This window comes from Salvelinus alpinus, chromosome 21 (genome assembly GCF_045679555.1).
Source record: "Salvelinus alpinus chromosome 21, SLU_Salpinus.1, whole genome shotgun sequence".
Lineage (NCBI taxonomy): Eukaryota > Metazoa > Chordata > Actinopteri > Salmoniformes > Salmonidae > Salvelinus > Salvelinus alpinus.
This window is the reverse complement of record NC_092106.1, coordinates 3290551-3313742: the sequence shown is the minus strand read 5'-3', so window position 1 is coordinate 3313742 and position 23192 is coordinate 3290551. Positions and strand designations below refer to the sequence as shown.

At 43.9% G+C, this 23192-nt stretch overlaps 1 protein-coding gene across 7 annotated transcripts in view; it reads left to right on the top strand.

Moving 5' to 3' along the window:
• The window catches only part of LOC139547629 (dedicator of cytokinesis protein 10-like), a 176329-nt gene that overhangs the window by 105115 nt on the left and 48022 nt on the right, over positions 1-23192 (top strand). For all 7 annotated transcript variants that reach the window (XM_071356591.1, XM_071356590.1, XM_071356595.1 and 4 more), the window contains exons 12-33: positions 71-304; positions 460-582; positions 1601-1683; positions 1918-2040; positions 2337-2416; positions 2933-3120; positions 5561-5626; positions 5741-5833; positions 7890-8013; positions 8547-8668; positions 8975-9058; positions 9407-9499; positions 9834-9952; positions 10095-10164; positions 11590-11703; positions 12218-12289; positions 14793-14939; positions 15917-16000; positions 19754-19850; positions 19985-20017; positions 20666-20844; positions 22096-22212. In XM_071356591.1, the coding sequence (XP_071212692.1) occupies positions 71-304; positions 460-582; positions 1601-1683; positions 1918-2040; positions 2337-2416; positions 2933-3120; positions 5561-5626; positions 5741-5833; positions 7890-8013; positions 8547-8668; positions 8975-9058; positions 9407-9499; positions 9834-9952; positions 10095-10164; positions 11590-11703; positions 12218-12289; positions 14793-14939; positions 15917-16000; positions 19754-19850; positions 19985-20017; positions 20666-20844; positions 22096-22212 (2445 nt within the window). The remainder of the gene's footprint in view (positions 1-70; positions 305-459; positions 583-1600; positions 1684-1917; positions 2041-2336; positions 2417-2932; positions 3121-5560; positions 5627-5740; positions 5834-7889; positions 8014-8546; positions 8669-8974; positions 9059-9406; positions 9500-9833; positions 9953-10094; positions 10165-11589; positions 11704-12217; positions 12290-14792; positions 14940-15916; positions 16001-19753; positions 19851-19984; positions 20018-20665; positions 20845-22095; positions 22213-23192) is intronic.

Below are 23192 nucleotides of genomic sequence, written 5' to 3'. Positions count from 1 at the left end.
TGTCAAAGCTGTGTGCTAGAAAACCTTGGTGAAGCCCTGGTGCTCATCACATGTAATGTATCCCCATCAGATTGAGCCCTTCTTTGTGACTGTGGCCCTGCTGGATGTGCGTGAGGGGAGGAAGGTGTCGGCCGACTTCCATGTTGACCTGAACCACGAGACGGTGCGGCAGATGCTGGGCGGGGCTGGGTCGGGAGGGCCCGGGGCGGGGCAGGAGAATGGACTGAGCTCCCCTGCAGAGAAGAGACCTGGAGACTGTCATCTCAGCCTGGACCTGGACGACTGGCTCCGTTTCCCCAAACAGGTAGGCTACAGCAACGCTCCGGAGGAAGTTTCCCCAAGGGGCAGATCTAGGATCAGTTTCAGCAACGAAGAGGGGATGGGGCAGAACTGGGAATGTCATAGGGAGATAAGAGAGATACTTACTCCTTTCTTTTGCGTGTGTGCGTGTGTACGCAGGCCATCTTCTCAGTGACAAACCCCCACACGGACATTGTTCTAGTGGCGAGGGTGGAGAAGGTGCTGATGGGAAATATTGCCGTGGGAACAGAGCCGTACATCAAAAACACAGACTCCAGCAAGGTGACGCAACTCTACATCACAGTTAAATTCTCTCTAACTACCACCCCTCACCTTTATAGCTTATTACCTATGGGTAGGTTTGCAAAATTCGGGTAACTTTCCCCAAATTCCAATTTTTCCCAGAAATGTATTTATTTATTTAATTGAAGTTTTGCGGGATGGAATCTCTTGAGATGCACAATCTCGTTTTCAAGTGTCCAAAAAAACAAAAACTAACAATACTTAGAAACAAGAATAATATGGCAAATACTTTGTAATAATAATAATATCAATGAAATAACAATAATAAAAAACTAAAACTTACGTTAACAGCTAAAAAAAGAAAGAAATTCTTATAGACTTGCAACTAATAAAAACTACAAATCTAGGTTAGAGATATCTCGGAATCAGGAGGTAATGAGCAGAAAATCTATGAATCTTCCAACCAGGAAAAAATGTGACATTTGGGGAAATTACAGGAATTGTGTAACTCTACCTATGGACAAGGGAGTTGGTGTGTAGAACAATGTACAGTAAAACACCGCTTGTTTCCCCCAGGCCCTTAGTAGTGAAACAGCGGTATGCACAACCTTTACAGGGTCTTTCCAGTGAGACTTCTTGTAAAGCTCTATTTACTATTTAAATTCCCCTTAATCACACAGGAAATCAGTTGGTTTGGAAATACATTTTTTCCTCATAGATTTTCCAAGATTCTTTTCCAAGATGCCCCCATAGAATTCCACGGAGTGAAATCCTGGCGTATGTTTGGGAAGTTGAGTGGATGAGCAGACGGGAGCGCTGCGCCTCCTGCCAGGTTCATGACACACCCCTGTTGATTTAGACTTGCAATTTATCTACGTCGAGGATCATTTATTTCTGTGTTTTCCGAAACCCACCGGCAGACTTCAAGAATATCAACAATGCTGCCCCTTTTTAAAGTAATGTTTCCTTCTCTCTGACTCTCACTCTCTTTCTCTCTCCCCCACTCTGCACCCCTCTCTCTCCATCTCTCTCTCTCTCTGTTCCTGTCCCTTTGAAGACGGTTCAAAAGATGCTGAAATCCAACAAGCAGTTCTGCAGTAAACTGGGGAAGTACCACATGCCCTTTGCCTGGTGCATCAGGTGAGGGACACTGAGCCACACTGTGTTTTCTGGTATCCTACTCACTCCATATCCAATTACCTTTTCTCCCTTAATGATCAAACTGCATCACACGGATGTCTATAAAGGTGTAGGTAATTGATAAGTATCTTACACTCTAAACTATTTTCCTGTCTGTCTGTCTTGTCTGTGCATCCGTCCATCTATCTGTCTCGTTTGTTCTGCCTGTCTGTCTTGTCTTTCTGTCTGTCTCAGGTCTGTGTTTAAGGACAACCAGGGGACGGTGGACCGGGAGTCTCGCTTCTCGCCCCTCTTCAAACAGGAGAGCAACAAGATCTCCACCGAAGATCTCATCAAGCTGGTGTCTGAGTACAGGAGGTAGGGCACCGAAAAGACATCAAGATTGCGTCCCAAATGGCCTATTCCCTATTTAGTGCACAACATTTGACCAGAGCCCATAGGGCTCTAGTTGAAAGTAGTTTACTATATAGGGAATAGGTTGCCATTTGGGATGCAAATACTGTCAGTTCAACCAATGGTCCAGATCCCTTTTTAGGTCATAATTAGGTTGTAGAGTTTGTCATGACCACCTAACCTGACCTGGAAAACTCCTGGCCCTAGTCATAGGGTGCTCACTGCTCACCCATTCCTTGGCTCTCTCTGTATCTTTGCAGGGCTGAGAAGACCAGCAAACTGCAGACCATTCCAGGGAACCTGGACATCACAGTGGACTATGTCCCTATGGAGCATCCAAGTTAGTCCAACACTTTTATGTTCTCTTTTTTTCTCTTTCTCACTTCGACAACCCTCATGTCTCCCTTTCTCGTTCTCTCTCTCTCTCTTTCTTTTCTCTTTCCCTCTCTCTCTGTACCTCTCGCCTCTTTATCTCTCTTTCTACCCCTCCCTCTCTCCCTCTCCCTCTCTCTCTCTCTCTACTGTTGATAGCCATCAGTGTTACAGGTATTACAAATGTCTTCTCTCTCTCTTTCGCTCTCTCTTTATTTTCTCTCTCTCTCTCTCTCTACGCTCCCCTCTCCATCTCTATTTCTACCCCTCTGTCTCCCTCTCGCTTTACTGTTTCTCTATCTCTCTTTCTACCTCTCTCTCTACCTCTCTCTCTACTTTTGATAGCCATCAGTGTTACATGTATTACATATGTCCCCTCTCTCTCTCTCTCTCTCTCTCTCTCTCTCTCTCTCTCTCTCTCTCTGTCTCTCTGTCTCTCTCTCTCTGTCTCTCTGTCTCTCTGTCTCTCTCTGTCTGTCTGCAGACTGTGTGACGTCATCCTATGTGCCCGTCAAGCCCTTCGGGGACTGCAGCCAGCACCAGGCCACCGTGGAGGTGGAGGAGTTTGTCCAGGACTCCACCAAGTTCACCCAGCCACACCACGTCTACAAGAACCACGTCTACATCTACCCCCGACACCTCAAATACGACAGCCAGAAGAGCTTCGCCAAGGTACCGTACACACCCAAACCCACACACCACTTAAATTTTTTTTTTAAATGATTTATTATTAACCCCTCCACCAGGAGGATAAATATCTTCGTTTTTTTTACAGCTTTTCTGCCACATATACATACATTTTACATATACATTTTACATATACATGGTACTTTTATATAAAGCAGTCACATAACAATAATACATTACCAAAACATAAGCTCTTTAATCCCACCCCCTCAGCCACTCTCAGCCCATCCCACCTATCACCATAGACCTTGTTTGGTTTCCATGTACCATATATTTTTCAATTGTGCTGTGATGTTTTACAAAACAAATGTACCTTTCTAATCACATATTATCCACAGATTGTGAGCTAAAGATGAAAACCTTTCCTACGAGTATTATTATATTATTTATTGACTGACTATGGCTTTCCAGATCGCCCAACACTGCTATTTGTAATGTTAATTTTAAGTGCATGTTGATTTTTTAACCCTTCCTGAACCTGTGCCCAGAAACAAGCTACATCGGGGCAATACCAGAATACATGATCTAGTGATTCTGTCTCTTCACAGCAAAATCTACAGAGCTGAGATTGTTGTATGCCCCATATATATAGCATTCTGTTGGTGGCAAGAATTTTATATAATAATTTAATTAATAATTTAAATGGAAAAACTCGAAGTGTTGAATCAAGTGTAGTTTTTTTGTACCAGTTCATAAAACCATCTCTTCCCATTTATTTTGCAACCTGTATGGTGCAGCTGTCAACATTTTTGTCCTCAGATGAAACTGGTATATTTTTCTATTTATGCCAGTTCCTTTCAGCCAATGTGTATCTTTAATATATTGGCGGCAAACAAGTTCCCTACCTTCTCCCTTTTCCACTTGCCTCCTCCATTTTTGTGGTAGTGCTGCAATCAGTTGGTTGAAAGTTTGGATTGAGCAGATATTCCCATATATTTTTGATAACTGAATGTGACATAACTCCTCCGTTTCTATTCATAATATCATTAATAAATATAATTTAAAAAATTTTAATTCCATAAAGAATGTTTTTTTTATTAATCAGTATATTTGAGTTTAACCATATCATTTGTTGTAATATTTGTTCTCTCTTTTCTGGAAGATAAAACTGAAATTGTAACCAGCTTTGTATGGCTTGTTTGAGAAAGAGCGATACTTTAAACAAAATTTCATTTTCAATTAGTCAGAAATTATAAGTTGTAATCTGTATACAGGCAAAAAAGGCAATTTTTGAACAAAGGATGAGCTTTTCTTAATAATCTACTGGAGAACCATTTTGGGTTTAGGTATAACTTATGTATGAGTGAAGCTTTTAATGAGAGGATTAAAGCATTAATATTTTATAATTTTAGCCTCCCAAACTCATATTCATTATACACTGCTCAAAAAAATAAAGGGAACACTTAAACAACACAATGTAACTCCAAGTCAATCACACTTCTATGAAATCAAACTGTCCACTTAGGAAGCAACACTGATTGACAATAATTTTCACATGCTGTTGTGCAAATGGAATAGACAAAAGGTGGAAATTATAGGCAATTAGCAAGACACCCCCAAAAAAGGAGTGATTCTGCAGGTGGTGACCACAGACCACTTCTCAGTTCCTATGCTTCCTGGCTGATGTTTTGGTCACTTTTGAATGCTGGCGGTGCTCTCACTCTAGTGGTAGCATGAGTTAAGTTAATTTATAATTTTTGAGATGTGAATACCAAGTATGTCTACTTCACCATCTGCCTATCTTATTGATAAACTACAAGGTAGTGTAAACAATGTATTTTTTATCAATCCAATATGTAATATGGTACACTTGTCATAATTAGTTTTAAGCCATAGAGGCTAGAAAAGGGATAAAGATCTTCAATGAGACTGTGCAGGGATCCAGATTGCGGACTTAAGAAAAAACTAGAGTCATCGGCATACATTGACACTTTTGTTTTTATCCCCTGGAATTCTAACCCCTTGATGTTCTTGTAGAATCTAATTTTAATAGCTAGTTTTTCAATGGCCATAATAAATAGATATGGAGACAATGGACAGCCTTGTTTTACTCCTCTTTAAAGTTCAATACTTTCTGAGAAGTAACCATTATTGACTATTTTACATCTGGGGTTGCTATACATAACTTTAACCCATTGTATAAGAGATTCACCAAAATGTAAGTCATCCAGGCATTTATATATAAATTCTTGTCGTACTTTATCAAACATCACTTGTGATATATACTAGATATACTCAGAAATATCATGGCAAGGAAACCTATATACTGGTATTGTGATACTGGTATTGTGAAAACTGTACTAGATACGAAGGAAAGGACATGTAGTAGACACACAAGTCACACTGTACATATATGGGACCTCTTTGCAGACACGCATGAAATACTGTATGCTCACAAATCTAACAACGCCATTTTCATTCACAGGCTCGTAACCTTGCAGTCTATGTGGAGTTTCGGAGTTCAGATGAGGAAATTGCCAAACCTTTGAAGGTGTAGTATCTTCTCAATATCTTCTTTGTCATTGATTGAATTTAGGGTATCATGGTGGATTTTTTGAAAAACGTCACTTTTCTCTTCATTTGTTTTTTTTACTTGTTGCCTCAGTGCATATACGGCAAGCCTGGGGGTCCAGTTTTCACCACAGCAGCCTGCTCCACGGTCCTTCATCACTCCCAGAACCCAGACTTCTATGATGAGGTGAGTGTGGAATGAGAGTGTTGAAGATGTGTATGGCTAGGGGGAGAGGAATGGGAAGAGATTGATTGGAAGGGGCATGTGCAGGGCTCTAATTGCCTGGTAGCCAGTTTTGTTTGTGCTTAGGCCAACTCTTCTGATGCTCATTATCATGAATGAGAGAGGCTGAAGCACAATCAGACATGTGCATACCAGGCTAGAGCCCTCACCGTGTAGTGGCAGGTGTAGGATAAAGTTGCCCCAAGATGCTGATCTTAGGTCAGTTTTGCATTTCCCCCACTAATGGTTAGGGTTAGGATTGGGGGAAGGGGAAGATTATACTAGATCTCTACCCAGGTGAAACTTCACCACGGAACTTAGTTGCTCAGTTGATTGTTTCACCACTGTGACACCAGTTCTGCCACTTGTGTCAATAAATATATATATATATTGTACCAGTCAAAAGTTTGGACACACCTACTCATTCAAGGGTTTTTCTTTATGTTTACTATTTTCTACATTGTAGAATAATAGTAAAGACATCAAAACTATGAAATAACACATATGGAATCATGTAGTAACCAAATATTTTATATTTGAGATTCTTCAAAGTAGCCACCCTTTGCCTTGATGACAGCATTGCACACTCTTGGCATTCTCTCAACCAGCATCATGAAGTAGTCACCTGGAATGCATTTCAATTAATAGGTGTGCCTTGTTAAAAGTTAATTTGTGGAATTTATTTCCTTCTTAATGCGTTTGAGACAATCAGTTGTGTTGTGACAAGGTAGGGGTGATATACAGAAGATAGCGCTATTTGGTAAAAGACCAAGTCCATATTATGGCAAGAACAGCTCAAATTAGCAAAGAGAAATGACAGTCCATCACTAAACACTTCGAAAGTTTCTTTAAGTGCAGTCGCAAAAACCATCAAGCGCTATGATGAAACTGGCTCTTATGAGGACCGCCACAGGAAAGGAAGACCCAGAGTTACCTCTGCTGCAGAGGATAAGTTCATTAGAGTTACCAGCCTCAGAAATTGCAGCCCAAATAAATGCTTCACAGAGTTCAAGTAACAGATACATCTCAACATCAACTGTTCAGAGGAGACTGCGTGAATCAGGCCTTCATGGTCGAATTGCTGCAAAGAAAGCACTACTAAAGGACAACAATAACAATAAGAGACTTGCTTGGGCCAAGAAACACGAGCAATGGACATTAGACCGGTGGAAATTTGTCCTTTGGTCTGATGAGTACAAATTTGAGATTGTTGGTTCCAACCGCTGTGTCTTTGTGAGACGCAGAGAAGGTGAACGGATGATCTCTACATGTGTGGTTCCCACTGTGAAACAAGGAGGAGGTGTGATGGTGCTTTTCTGGTGACACGGTCAGTGATTTATTTAGAAATCAAGGCACACTTAACCAGCATGGCTACCACAGCATTCTGCAGCGATATGCCATCCCATCTGGTTTGCGCTTAGTGGGACTATCATTTGTTTTTAACCTGACAATGACCCAACACACCCCCCGGCTGTGTAAGGGCTATTTGACCAAGAAGGAGAGTGCTGGAGTGCTGTATCAGATTAACTGGCCTCCACAATCACCCGACCTCAACCCAATTGAGATGGTTTGGGCTGAGTTAGGCCACAGAGTGAAGGAAAAGCAGCCAACAAGTGCTCAGCATATGTGGGAAGCATTCCAGGTGAAGCATTCCAGGTGAAGCTGGTTGAGAGAATGCCAAGCGTGTGCAAAGCTGTCATCAAGACAAAGGGTGGCTACTTGAAGAATCTCAAATATAAAATATATTTTGTTTTTTTAACACTTTTTTGGTTACTACATGATTCCAAATGTGTCATTTCATAGTTTTGATGTCTTCACTATTATTCTACAATTAAGAAAATAGTAAAAAATAAAGAAAAACCATTTCATGAATATGTGTGTCCGAATTTTTGACTGGTACTGTACATTATAATTTTTTTAATATATTGAGGCTTTTGTTAAATGCACTTTAAATAATTTGTGATTTTCATTTTTTTGCCTGTTTCTGAAATGGTCCTTTGTGTCATCCTCTGTGTCCCAGGTGAAGATTGAGTTGCCCACCCAGCTCCACGAGAAGCACCATCTACTCTTCTCCTTCTACCATGTGACCTGTGACATCAACGCCAAGACCAACTCCAAGAAGAAGGAGGCCCTGGAGACCCCAGGTAGGGAGGAAGGAGAAATACTGTGATCCTTTGTGGCTCAGTTGGTAGAGCATAGTGTTTGCGACGCCAGGGTAATGGGTTTGGTTCCCGCTTGGGCCAGCAGTCCAAAAATGTATGGATAAAAGCATCTGTTAGATGGCATATATGTCTTTGAGGCAAGTTTGTCAATGGATTGGATGGTAGCTAGTCGGTGTTCGCTTATCACTGTGCAGCAACATCGCCTCGATACTGTTGTGATTGTGTTATTGAATTCTGGAGTGTGATGGTGCACGTCTACAGGCCAATACTACTGTGCTCTTGCTTCTGATTGAGCTTGCTGTAAAAAATACTTTGTGACAACTGCTGATATAACAAGGGCTTTATTAAAACATTTCATTGATTGATTTACACATTACACACAGTATAGTGTTTTCCCATGTGTTCTTTCTCCTGTGTGTGTGTGTGTGTGTGTGTGTGTGTGTGTGTGTGTGTGTGTGTGTGTGTGTGTGTGTGTGTGTGTGTGTGTGTGTGTGTGTGTGTGTGTGTGACTGCAGTGGGCTACTCGTGGCTGCCTCTGCTCAGAGAGGGTCGCCTGGCCTCACAGGATTTCAACATCCCTGTGGCCTGTAGCCTGCCCCCTGGATACCTGCTCGTCAAAGAACCTGGATCTACTAAGGTAGAGGAGAGAAGGAGGGAGGGAGGGACGGAGGGGTGAGATGAATGGAAGGGAGGGAAGGAGAGAGAGAGAGAGAGGGGGAGAGAGAGAGAGAGAGAGAGAGAGAGAGAGAGAGAGAGGGAGAGAGAGAGAGAGAGAGAGAGAGAGAGAGAGAGAGAGAGAGAGAGAGAGAGAGAGAGAGAGAGAGCGAGGAGAGAGTGAGAGAGTGAGAGAGAGAGGAGAGTGAGAGAGAGTGAGCAGCAGAAGTGTTAAGCAAGCATGGATCTCCTTGGTGCTCAGTGACCCTTCCTCCCTCTCTCCCCCCAGAACGGCTCAGATCTGAAGTGGGTGGACGGAGGTAAGCCCATATTCAAGGTCTCCACCAACGTCCTCTCCACAGTCTATACTCAGGTAAGAGTCTGGACTTACCCTGCCACTCCATGAAACCACCACAAGTTAAAAAGATACATCTTATTTAACCAACCTTTAACGGGTTTCAACTCCAGCAAGTCAATCCTTGTTATCCCATTGTGATATTTAGGATTGCGCCCCAAATGGCAACCTATTCCCTATCTTGTGCACGCACTACTTTTGTCCATAGGGCTCTGGTCAAAACTAGTGCACTATGTAGGGAATAAGATGCCTTTTGGGATGCAGATTTAGTTTGCTCCTGGATTTAGTCCTCATGTCCTGTGCACAGTCTATCACTCAGTGATGGTGGTTCTGGTTGTGACTGTGTCTTCTCTCCTTGATCGCCAGGACCCCCACCTGAACCGCTTCTTCCAACAGTGCCAAAAACGAGACACGGACCTCTCCCAATCACCTACCTCAAACTTCCTCAACTGCCTAAAGGTCTGGAGAAACGAAGGGAGGGAGGGAGGATAGAGAGATGACTTCGCATCTTTCCGTTCTGCATTTCACTCACATACTATACAACCCTTCACTGACCGTCTTTCCCCTCTCTCTCTCTCTCTCTCTCTCTCTCTCTCTCTCTCTCTCTCTCTCTCTCTCTCTCTCTCTCTCTCTCTCTCTCTCTCTCTCTCTCTCTCTCTCTCTCTCTCTCTCTCTCTCTCTCTCTCTCTCTCTATATCCTCACTCTGTCTCTGACTACCTCTCTCTCTCTCTCTCTCTCTATCCTCGCTCTGTCTCTGACTACCTCTCTTTCTCTTTATTCTCTCTCCCACAGGGCTTACTGAGCATTGAGAAGATTCCAGTGATAATTCGTTTCCTGCCTGTGCTCTTCAACCAGCTGTTCAAGGTCCTCACCCAGAACGACAACGACGAAGTCACCACCACCACCACCAGGTAGGATGAGGCACTGCAGGCCACGGACCACTCTCACTGCCACCGGATCATGCAGGAATACATGTTGCCAGAATTCATATTGCCAACTATTAATGTTGCCAGATAATGATGATGACTGAGTGACCACCTTGTGTTTCACCAGGGTGCTGGTCCACATTGTTGCCAAGTGCCATGAAGAAAACCTAGACCACTACCTGCACTCCTACATAAAGGTATGGTGCTCATTTCATTGCAGGAAGAGCGAGGCTCCGATTCTGCAGTTGTTTACCCCGGTGGTGTCATAAGGTAGAGGAGAGGGGTTGGGCTGAGTGGAGAGGAGGGGAAAGGAGACGAGAGGAGGAGAGGAGAGGTGAGGAGAGCTAATGAGAGCAGAGGGGAGGAGAGTAACTCACAGACAGCTTCATTAGTGAAGGGAGAGAAGGGGGCTTTGTGTGCGTGTGTGTACATACGTGTGTGTGTGTGTGGGCTACGGTGGGGGCTTTGGGGTGTGGTGAGTGCAGGAGTGTGGCTGAGGGTCTAGGGCAATGTGCCCAGAACACTGTGGACACAGAGAGACGAGAGAGAGTCTGCCACACACACGGCTCTCAGCTCACACACAGACAAGCATGGCTGTGGGGAAGAGAGAAGGGGGGGTGTCTGGTGGAAGGCAAACAAGGACACCGAGCCGTTTCAATAAGAATGCAAGGCATGCTTGTTAAGAAGAGAGCGAGAGAGAGTGAGAGAGGAAGAGACAGAAAGTGAGAAAGGGAAATGGAGAATAGAACCAGCTTACCACAAGATTTTTTATGTCTGGTAGAAAGAAAACGAGAATCCTACAATTGATCTGTAAGAGGTGCAGAGAGACAGAAAGAGAAATGGAGGGAGGGTGGAAGGAGAAGAGGGGAGGAAAGAATGGGAGGGCCACTGTAATGGAACTGGCGTTACTATGGCAACTGATTGGCATGCTGCTCGTGGGGCTAGCAGCAAGCAATTTTCGACCAGTGCTTTCTCACCGTGTGGGTGTGTGTGGCTGGGTACCAGATGTGTGTGTGTTTGTGTGCGTGTAGCATGTGTGTGTTTGTGCACGCCGCATAGGCGCGTGTGCATGCATCGTTGCATATGTGTGTGTGCGCGTGCGTGTGGTTACCGTTGTTAATGAATTAACTCAATTGGGTGACGTCTGTGGTAATGAGGTGTGTTTGTGCCATACACGTACAGTGTGGGTGGAACATTTCGCACAAAAAGAGAAAAAGAGATTGAGTGCCAAAATAAGCACATAGATTTATAGATACAGTACAGAAGCACGTACCCCAATGAATTTGATGTGCCAAGGGAAAACTACATTAGATCAAGATTTTTTTGATGCATAATTTATTACAAATTTTGTCAGACTCAGCTTTTTCTTCATCCTCAACTCTGATTACATCAGCCTTAATCGCCGTTGTTTTGTTTTTATGTAGGTTTAATTAAATGCAGAGCCAAACATATTGCATGTTTGGTTCCCTTGATGCTACTAATTGCGTGTACAGAAAGTGAGATGGAGCAAAAGTGTCGGTGCAGCCTGTCTGTCTGTCTGTCTTACTGTCTCTGTCCGTCTCTATGTCCGTCTCTATGTCCGTCTGTCTCATTGACCTCGTTCTCTCCACTGCGGTGGTCAGTTTGTGTTCAAGGCGGAGTCGCATGGCTTCCGGACGGTCCACGAGGAGCTGGCCAAGGGCATGACCTCTGACCTGAAGAGCAACGAGCAGCCGGCCGTCAGGAACATCCTCAGGGTGAGCCGAGATGGACGCCACGCCCAGTCCCAAATGACACCCTATTCCCTTTATAGGAACCCATAGGGCTCTGGTTAACAATAGTGCACTATATAGGGAATAGGGTGTCATTTGGGTGGATAGTCCCCTGATCTACAGATGCTCACACTGTCAACAAACTGTCAGCTGCATCTCTGTTAACATGCAACTGCTTGCTAGGGTTACGGTTAGGTTTAGGATTAGAGTAAGGATTAAGTGTTAGGCCTAGGGGTAAGGTTAGTGTAGAGTTAATTGAAATGTAGTTGAAATGTTGTTGACAGTCTACTGAACATCTACAAACCTATTTGGGGCTATCCAAATAAAGACATACTTAGAAATGTCACACATAGCCATGCTAGGATTCCTTATCGTACATATCTGCTCTACGTGATATATATCTATCTGGATGTGCCGTTGAATGTGACCCTGAGTGCCTAACTGAACGTAACCCGGGTGATCTGACCCCTGTTTGACCTTTTACCCCTGTCTGCTGCAGTTTTCCTGGTTCTTCTTCGAGCTCATTGTCAAGTCCATGGCCCAGCATCTAGTGGACTCAGACAATATCAAGGTATAGAAACATAAGATATGAAGCTGTTATATATGTACATATACACTCCCTGTGAGAGGGGAGGTGACAGATTAGCATACCGATAAACAATACATGAGACGAACTCTGTCTTAGTCAAAATGTATTCCTCAGTGTGACTGTCATAATTTCAGTGTCATTATCCCTGTTGTATTTAACTCACGCAAAGAGACCATCACGTTCTCAAACCTCATTACTCAAAGAGTATATCTAATGATTATATTATACACTCACCGGCCAGTTTATTAGGTACACCCATATAGTACCGGGTCGGATTCTCCTTTGCCTTCAGAACAGTCTGAATTGTTCGGGGCATTCTACATGGATTCGGAAACATTCCACAGGGATGTTGGTCCATGCAGCCCATTCCCATCTCATCCCAAAGATGCTCTATTGGGTTGAGGTCTGGGGATTCCACAGGCCAATCAAGTGAACCGAACTCCCTGTCATGTTCCAGGCAATGTTTTTCACCTCTTCAATTGTCCAGTGTTGTTGATCGTGTGTCAACTGGAGTCGCTCGCTTCTTCTTGTTTTTAGCTGATAGGAGTGGAACCCGGTGTGGTCGTCTGCTGCAACAGCCCATCCGTGACAAGGATTGACAAATGTGCGTTCCGAGATGCCGTTCTGCACACCGCTGTTGTTTGTCTGTCTGTGGCTCGCCTGTTAAGTTTGCACTATTCTTGCCATTCTCCTTCGACCTCTCTCATCAACGAGCTGTTTTCGCCCAGAGGACTGCCACTGACTGAATGGTTTTTGTTTGTCGCACCTTTCTCTGTAATCCCTAGACACAGGGTTGGCACAAGGTGATTGAGGTGCTTAAAGAACTTGAATTTGGCGTTCTGAAATTCAAGTACTGGAATACCTTGAAAATCTGACATTTTCTCAAGTTGCTACTTGAAAAGTGATTCAATTAAAATGAAAGGAGAACAGATGATGATAAATATGTTTATGAAAAATATTAGAAGAATCTATTCCAGGCAGACAACTGAGTTTTATTTCCTCACGTGTTTCGCTCTGTGGTTGCCAGGCGAACTCACTCATTCCACCCACACTGCCACTCAGCCAGGCATGTACAGACGGTTTAGGCGTTGCCAAATGTCACATCGATGGCTAAAAGGCCGAGCCTTTTAGCCACACTGTGTAAGGTGCAAAACATGCATTAGACTTTGACATTGCGAGCATGGGTGAATCGGCCCTGAAGAGCAACATGAAAGACACAAAGGGGGAAAGACACAACCCTGCATCTGGTGCCAGTTCTACATCATGTGACTTTTTCTCTGCAACAACCTCCAGAGCTTTTTTGCAAATTGCCTCATTCTCGTGGGCGCCCGCGATATTCCACTTTATCAAGCCGTGCTCCTGCCGTTCTGTTGGCCATTAACATGCAGTTTCCTCGCCCAGCCCGCCCGTCCGCCCTTCTCCCGACCGGCGACACTAAAGGTGCCAGCTATTAAGTAGTAGATTCCCAAATTCCCCAGAAAATAGTCATTAAGATGGAAATGTGTAGTCATGCGAATAGGAAATGTGTGTTCACCAGAAGGCATGTCCCAAAACTCTGCTCATCCCTACTCAAATTGCAAAATCATAAGTACTGACGTACCACTCATGTATATATAGTAAATATGTAGTGAAACAACGTATTATTATTTACAAGCATTTCGCTACACTCGCAATAAAATCTGCAAACCATGTGTATATGACCAATAACATTTTATTTGATTTTGAACTTAGTACGTTTTGTGCATGAGGTTGTGGCGATATACTGCCATCTGGTGGCAACTATTGCATAATAATAAATTTAACTATTACAAATTTATGGTCCTTGAAATACATATTAGTGCTTGAAAAAGTACTTTAATGTCCTTGAGTCCTGCCGTGTGTGAAAAGCCCAGGAGTGTGGCCCGTTTCTGAGATACTGGATCCGGTGTGCCTCGCACAGACGGTCATGCCACGCTCAAAGTCGCTTAGGTCACTTGTTTTGCCCCGTCTAACGTTCATTCGAACAGTAACTGAATGCCTCGATGGCTGCTTTATATAGCAAACCATGGCCACGTGAATCACTGTCTGTAAGAGCAATCAATTTTCGTGAACGGGGTGGTGTACCTAATAAACTGGCCGGTGTGTGTATGCCACTTACCAGACACTATCATCAAAAGCAACTTACGGTACGATACAAAATAATTTATTGTCCTTTTACAGGGAAATTCATTTTGGAAAGACAGCATACAAATACACAATACACGATAATACATGCAGTATGGAAAACACTTGAAAGTTAGTACTGAAGTCAGACATATTCAGATTCTCTGCGCCCTACTTGCCGACCTTGTATTGGGCCTGCATCTGTCCTATGTCCCACTGTTCCATTCAGTGCTGTTAGTATGTATATGTGATCCCTGCTGGAATTGAACCTACGACCTTGGTGTTGGTAGTGCAACTAATACATTAGGCCCATATGTTAAGTTCCATATTATGTGTGCCTCAGCTCCCTCGACCACAGAGGCTCCCTTCAACCTACCTGAGTCGCCTGGAGAGCCTAGTCATGACCGTGTCCGACCACATCTTCTGGAAGAGCAAGGAGCTGGCAGAGGAAACCCGCAGTGCCAACCTGGCCGTGGCAGCCTTTGTCAAGGTGGGCATCACACACATCATACACAAATTACATGTTCAGGGAGCTGTCTTTATCGCTTGTCGAAATCAGGCTCAAATGCTGCCACGGGTAATGCATTTGTATTCCCTGACTAATGATACGGAAGCAGAGTTGAATGCAATTAAGCTAACTGTAAATGAAAATGGCTTCCACTGCTAATTATTGTTAGATATTGATTTCCTTAAAGAGATTCTCTGGTACTTTTGTATATTTTTTAGACAGTATTTCTGAAAGTAGCACTCACGAACCAAAAGTGGTCTCCGAAAATTGCATACTACGTCACATATGTGCATATATATGCACCCCTTCATTGCACTCTCTCTCACTCTGCTCTGTGGGCATGATGTGTAGAGACAACAATACATCACGTGAAGCAGCCACAACTGTCAGTAAGAGTGTCCATGATTGAGTCTTTGAATGAAGAGATTGAGACAAAACTGTCCAGTTTGAGTGTTTGTTGCGGCTCGTTCCAGTCGCTAGCTGCAGCGAACTGTAAAGAGGAGCGACCCAGGGATGTGTGTGCTTTGGGGACCTTTAACAGAATGCGACTGGCAGAATGGGTGTTGTATGTGGAGGATGAGGGCTGCAGTAGGTATCTCAGATAGGTGGGAGTAAGGCCTAAGAGGGTTTTATAAATAAGCATCAACTAGTGGGTCTTGCGACGGGTATACAGAGGTGACCAGTTTACAGAGGAGTAGATTACGCATGTATGAACTACACATTGACACATCCACCCTAAAACGGGAAGTTTAAAAGATACTTAGTGGTCGCCAAAGTTCCAGAGCATGTATTTGAACTGTGTTGTGAAATTATGAAATGGTCTCTCTCTTTCATGTTCTTTATAAACTAATGCTGACCTCCCTCCCTCCCTCTTTCCCTACCTCCTTCCTCTCCTCCTAATCTCCCTCCCCCCTCCTTTCCCTCCATCCATCCCGCCCTCTTTCCATCCCTCCCTCCAGCGTTGCTTCACCCTCATGGACCGAGGGTTCACCTTCAAGCTGATCAGCAACTACGTCAACATGATCACAGCCACTGACAACAAGGTCACACACACACTTACACACTTACACACTTACACACACACACACACACACACACACACACACACACACACACACACACACACACACACACACACACACACACACACACACACACACACACACACACACAAATACACACATCCTTCTCATTCTGTTTCTCAGTGACAGAGGATATATGAATAAAGCGTTTCCTCATCTGCCGGTGTAATAGCCAATGTCACTCACGGTAGAATAGAATGCAATAGAAAACAATGAAATATATACTAGACTAGAAAACAAAGAACTTCAGAGGTGTTGGGGTGTTTTTATTCGGTCAATCAGGTTGTGACTAGGGCTTTTGCGGTGACTGTATTACTGCCACACCGACGGTCACGAGTCATGAAGGCAGTCAAATTCCACGTGACCGTTTAGTCGCGGTAATTAGGCTTCTCCAAGCTCTGATGCTGCTGATGGTCATTAGTAGTTTACCAAACTTGCTAAGTGCCTGATAGTCAGCACTCTATTGTCCCTCTAATCACTCTGACATCAATGCAAATGTGATGGAAAATCTAATCAAACACTTCATGAGAGACCATGAGCTCATGTTGCATAACATTTCTATAGGCTATGCAATTGCGCAAGAAAACAGAATGGTGGCCTCTATTAAAAAAAGGGAGGATCCCATCAGCTTTCTATAGGCTAGGCCTACTATATTTATTTTTCAACCTTCCTAATATTAAGCAAATATTAAGCACATTGCTTATCTTTACAACAGGAGTAATAGCCTACCTGGCTGGCAGGAAAATTAACCACGGGAAAAGCGTCCTCCATTTGCTATTTAAGTCAGAGATAACATGTATTTTTTCCCCTGTTCCTGTTTCGAGACAGGTACATGATAATGGTCCATTTTAAATTTAAAAAACACATTTTACACATATATTATTTAGTATATGTAAAGACAAGATGAAATCAAGAATAGTCTGATGGGTGACAATATTAGCCTATCACTTGTGAGTTATATATATATATATATTTTTTTTTTTCACCTTTATTTAACCAGGTAGGCTAGTTGAGAACAAGTTCTCATTTGCAACTGCGACCTGGCCAAGATAAAGCATAGCAGTGTGAACAGACAACAACACAGAGTTACACATGTAGTAAACAATAAACAAGTCAATAACATGGTAGAAAAAAGAGAATCTATATACAATGTGTGCAAAAGGCATGAGGAGGTAGGCAATAAATCGAATAATTACAATTTAGCAGATTAACACTGGAGTGATAAATCATCAGATGATCATGTGCAAGTAGAGATACTGGTGTGCAAAAGAGCAGAAAAGTAAATAAATAAAAGCAGTATGGGGGGTGAGGTAGGTAAATTGGGTGGGCTATATACCGATGGACTATGTACAGCTGCAGCGATCGGTTAGCTGCTCGGATAGCAGATGTTTAAAGTTGTTGAGGGAGATAAAAGTCTCCAACTTCAGAGATTTTTGCAATTCGTTCCAGTCGCAGGCAGCAGAGAACTGGAAGGAAAGGCGTCCAAATTAGGTTTTGGCTTTAGGGATGATCAGTGAGATACACCTGCTGGAGCGCGTGCTACGGGTGGGTGTAGCCATCATGACCAGTGAACTGAGATAAGGCGGCACTTTACCTAGCATAGCCTTGTAGATGACCTGGAGCCAGTGGGTCTGACGACGAACATGTAGCGAGGGCCAGCCGACTAGGGCATACAGGTCGCAGTGGTGGGTCGTATAAGGTGCTTTAGTAACAAAACGGATGGCACTGTGATAAACTGCATCCAGTTTGCTGAGTAGAGTATTGGAAGCTATTTTGTAGATGACATCGCCGAAGTCGAGGATCGGTAGGATAGTCAGTTTTACTAGGGTAAGTTTGGCGGCGTGAGTGAAGGAGGCTTTGTTGCGGAATAGAAAGCCGACTCTTGCTTTGATTTTGGATTGGAGATGTTTGATATGAGTCTGGAAGGAGAGTTTGCAGTCTAGCCAGACACCTAGGTACTTATAGATGTCTACATATTCTAGGTCGGAACCGTCCAGGGTGGTGATGCTAGTCGGGCGTGCGGGTGCAGGCAGCGAACGGTTGAAAAGCATGCATTTGGTTTTACTAGCGTTTATCACCATCTTAAGGCAAGAAACAATGCCTTTTTTGTTTTTTACTTTTTCTAATCATAGTCACACACCTCATGTAGCCTAGCCCATAGGCCTATATGTTTGCATAAGGTTTGTATCACAACATAGCTTATTTTAAAATGAAGCACATTAATCCACTTTACAACAAGTGTAGAGCCTAACTGTCAGCGAGTGAGTTTCAAGTTTGGGGAAGATCATTTTCACCATAAAAATGCACCGTTATAATAAAAGCATTACATGCATAACTGCATTTGTGGTCACTTTTGATAATGGGGTTTTCCTCTAATGGAACATTTGCGCTTATAGCCTACTGCCATGTGCGCATTGCTGCGTTTATAATGTGAAGAAATAGCCTAATAGTTGATCAACATTTTAAGCTAAACGTTCTGATCTGTTGCGTCAGTCTTAGTGCGTAAAAAAAAAGTGTTTTTGATGGTAGTGGTTGTATTCATTTGGGATCTATCACATCCCACAACTGTCCCAGACTGTTTGGAATATGTATTTCTCGCACAGAATAGAATAGGTAAACTTTTGTACTATGGGGGATAGTAGATTGACATAGGCTAGTGATTTTGCTGTACATTAAGCCTACTCATCTTGTTGGCTGACGGAAAGTAAATGTGGACAGTTCTTCCAATATCTTCAATATGCACCTCGGAATTGGAAAAGGACGCGCACATTTGCGTCTCCGATGTGTCTGTCTTCACTTGTAGCCTGTAGGAAAAACCCTATCAAGTGATGGAGAGCCATGTGAGTGAGATAAGAGGTGCTTCAGAGCGGCCAGCATTTAGGGAGAAGGGGTGCAAAAGGCATGGATTTTTTGGGGTGCTTTATGGCCACACAAAGTGGATGCCGCCAGGAAATGCGAGGCCTTATCAAGTGCTCTCAAATTGTGAATGAGAGATTGACGAAGTGTATACGGCCTGCGCAAAAAACAAAGCAGAGCTCATGCCTTTCAAGTGACTTTTTTTCAAATATTAGAGTCGCATCATGCAGCCTTACAGTGTATTAAACATCAAAACATATAGCCCAATGTTTATAGAACAACTAAAGTTACTAGAATATCTCTAAATTAAACATATAGGAATACCTATTTCTTTGTTAATCGCTCAACACAGAATAGCCGCGTGTGCGCACTCCCTCAAATCGTTTTGAGAAAATATTTATATTTTATTCAGCTTTGTTCAATTGTATTCTTCTTACTATAAAATAATATAAAATAATGCCACGGAAATCTAAGCAAATCTTGTCTGTGAAATTAACTATTGTAGCCCACAGTCATATGGCATAGCTAGATCAGGACCTAACATAAGGACAACTCAGACTATGCTATTGTTCTTCTAAAATAGACTACATTTTCTTCATATCATGTTTCTTTAGACCTGTCTAAAATAAATGATGGGTTTATTGTGAAGGTGTAGGCTATATTACATGGATTTATTCGACTTTTTAAAATGTGTATGTCACAAAGGTCTGCATCCGTCGCCAGGAGATGCTAAATGTGTTTATGTTAATTAACGGTCAATTACCGTGAGACCGACAGTTATTTGCTTGACAACCACCGGCTGACGAAATTTCGTGACCGCCACAGCCATAGTTGTGACCCCGATGTTTCTCTCAACAGGTGCTGTGTGAGTTCAAGTTCGAGTTCCTGCGAGAGGTGTGCAACCACGAGCACTACATCCCTCTCAGTCTGCCCCTCCCCTCCGCTCAAATCACAGGTCAGAGGTCATCTCGGGTTCACAGCGACCCAATCGAAGTCCGTCTTAGGTTTTAACACCGTTGCGTTCATCTTCATTCATTACACCGCTTAACACTTTTCTTTTCTGTTCTTTCTCTTTCCTGTCCATTTCAGACAATGCATCACAAGAAAGGCAAAGTGCTCAGGGTAACTATTGGTCCCGTTTTGTGATATTCACATGATGTTGTACTGATGTTCTTTACCATACGACTGGAACTGGATGGAATTAACAGCCCGTCATTTAGTTCTAACATTTAGTGTAGTGGTGGTTGTGCAGGAGAATTCTCGTATGTGCAGCAGTAGTATATGGCAGTTTTTCAATCTCTGGTACTAGGACCAGCTCTGGTCCCTGAGATGTTGCTTACCAGTCACTAAAAGGATTAGCTGACATCAATTTAGTCCATTCTAAAGTGTTGGTTTTAGTGTAAGGGTTCCTCCAAGAAGGAAGGACCATAGCGTTCTGGTCTCTGCTATAAAGAAGGTTGAGAACCACTTGTATATGAGACTTGGATGCTGTTGGGGCACTGAGCTCTCTTTCTCTCTCTCTCTGTCTCTGTCTCTCTCTCTGCCTCTCTGTCTCTTTCTCTCTCGCTCTCTCTGCCTCTTTCTCTCTCTCTCTCGCTCTCTCTGCCTCTTTCTCTCTCTCTCTCTGCCTCTTTCTTTCTCTCACTCTCTCTGCCTCTTTCTCTCTCTCTCTCTCTGCCTCTTTCTTTCTCTCTCTCTCTCTGCCTCTTTCTCTCCCCCTTTCTTTCTCCCCCCCAACCGCCTCTCTCTCCCTCCTTATTCTCCCCCTAGTGGATGTGCCGGAGTACAGCCTGACGGGCGAGTTCTGCCGGAAGCACTTCCTGACGGGCTTGTTGCTACGGGAGCTGGGCCTGGCGTTGCAGGATGAGCAGGACCTGCGCCACCTGGCCCTCGCCAGCCTCAAGAACCTGATGGCCAAGCACTCGATGGACGCCCGCTATGCCATGAAGGTACGCCACACACGCCAACGCCATGTAGCGGGCACCAGATAATAATTTAATGTCCCCAATGGCACCCTATTTTCTATAGTGGACTACTTCTGACCAGAGCCCTATAGTCGAGAAGTAGACTATATATGCAAAAGTATGTGGACACCCCTTCAAATTAGTGGATTCGGCTATTTCAGTCACACCCATTACTGACAGGTATATAAAATCGAGCACACAGCCATACAATCTCCATAGACTAACATTGTCGGTAGGATGGCCTTACTGAAGAGCTCAGTGACTTTCAATGGGGTACCGTCATAGGATGTCACCTTTCCAACAAGTCAGTTTGTCATATTTCTGGTTCCAGATCTGATCATGTAATGTATGTCTGTAAGAAAAGTTGTGAAGGTAAGCTAGGGCCACGTAGCAATATTAGCCTGTTTCCAGATCTGTTTCTGTTTTAGTTTAGCCAACTCCTCTGTTACCGTTGTGAGTTGGCTGAAGTGCAAACAGATCTGGGACCAGGCTGTACCAATATCAATGTTCCACACAGGGAACTGAAATATTCTGATTGGACAGTGTACAATGTACTACAGCTGACTGAAACATATACACAGTAAAAATCACTTTTTATTTTGCCTGTCATCACGTCACACTTCCAGGAGTGTGTCGAGATTTTCTCACAGATATTGGATTGACTAAAAGTGTGTGTGTGGGTGTGTTAGGAAAGAGAGGCGCATTACAGTGGTGGCTAGAATGATATGAAACAGCAGGAAATCATTAATCTGGGCACACACACACACACCCAATCCTGCGGTTCGGTGTACAGGAAGCATGCTAAGTAATGCGCCATTCTCACTGGGACCTCTGAGCATCCGAGGAGAGGAGGTGCTCTGGTCAAGAGTAGGACACTATGTACAGTAGGGAATAGGGTGCCATTTTGGACTCAACCCCAGACAGCCAGAACCCATCTGAGATTAGGAGCCTGCCAAACCCAATACTGTACAACTGTTGACAGATCTCTGTTCCTCTCTCAATCAGGCACAGTTTAAAACCCCTGATATTTACTCTGTAGGTCTGTCGCTCACTATCAGTGTCTCTATCGCTCTAGCTCTGTCTCAAATTCTCTCTCTCTCTATTCCCTCCTTTTCTCTCTCCTCTCTCTCTCCTCCCTATTCCTCTGTTTCTCTCCTCTCTCTCTGCCACCCCTCTCTCTTTTCTCCCTCTGCCCCTCCCCCCTCTTTCTCCTACCTCTCTCTTCATATTCTCCAGGATAAACAGGCGAGGATAGCGTCCCTTTACCTGCCTCTGTACGGCCTCATCCTGGACAACATGCCTCGCTTCTTCCTCCGAGACCTCTTCCCCATCTACTTCACCTCCAGTGACCAAGTAAGAGTTTGAGTTCTATTTAAACAGTGAACTGTGTCCCACAGGCCCAGTGGAGTTACAGTGAAATGTTTCCCTCTGGCCTAGTGGTGTTACAGTTAAATGTTTCCATCTGGCCCGCTGGAGTCACAGCGAAATGTTTCCCTCTGGCCTAGTGGTGTCACGGTGAAATGTTTCCCTCTGGCCTAGTGGTGTCACGGTGAAATGTTTCCCTCTGGCCTAGTGGTGTCACAGTGAAATGTTTCCCTCTGGCCTAGTGGTGTCACAGTGAAATGTTTCCCTCTGGCCTAGTGGTGTCACAGTGAAATGTTTCCCTCTGGCCTAGTGGTGTCACAGTGAAATGTTTCCCTCTGGCCTAGTGGTGTCACAGTGAAATGTTTCCCTCTGGCCTAGTGGTGTCACAGTGAAATGTTTCCCTCTGGCCTAGTGGTGTCACAGTGAAATGTTTCCCTCTGGCCTAGTGGTGTCACAGTGAAATGTATCCCTCTGGCCTAGTGGTGTCACAGTGAAATGTTTCCCTCTGGCCTAGTGGTGTCACAGTGAAATGTTTCCCTCTGGCCTATTGGTGTCACAGTGAAATGTTTCTCTCTGGCCTAGTGGTGTCACAGTGAAATGTATCCCTCTGGCGCAGTTGTGTTAAAGGCTCTGCATGGTCAATCCGTCATCTGAAGTGGACGTACAGCGTTTACTGCGATGCAGCCTCTGCAGATGTCAGGGTTTTCATCATTCTTGCGCTTAGTGGAGCAGAGCTATTGTGAAGGAAGTTGTCAAGGAAGTGAGTTTGTGTTTATACAGGACGTACCGCCTCCACCTACCGTAAACCAATCATGTCAATGCGGAGCTATACGGAGCCCTCCGCATAGTTACAAAATTTGAGAGGTGCACGGCGATGCGGTCCGGAGCTTGATTTGGCCTCTGCATGCCTCCGCAATCGCGTCACTCCCTCCGACCACAATATCAGATCTAACATAAATTGGCTTTCC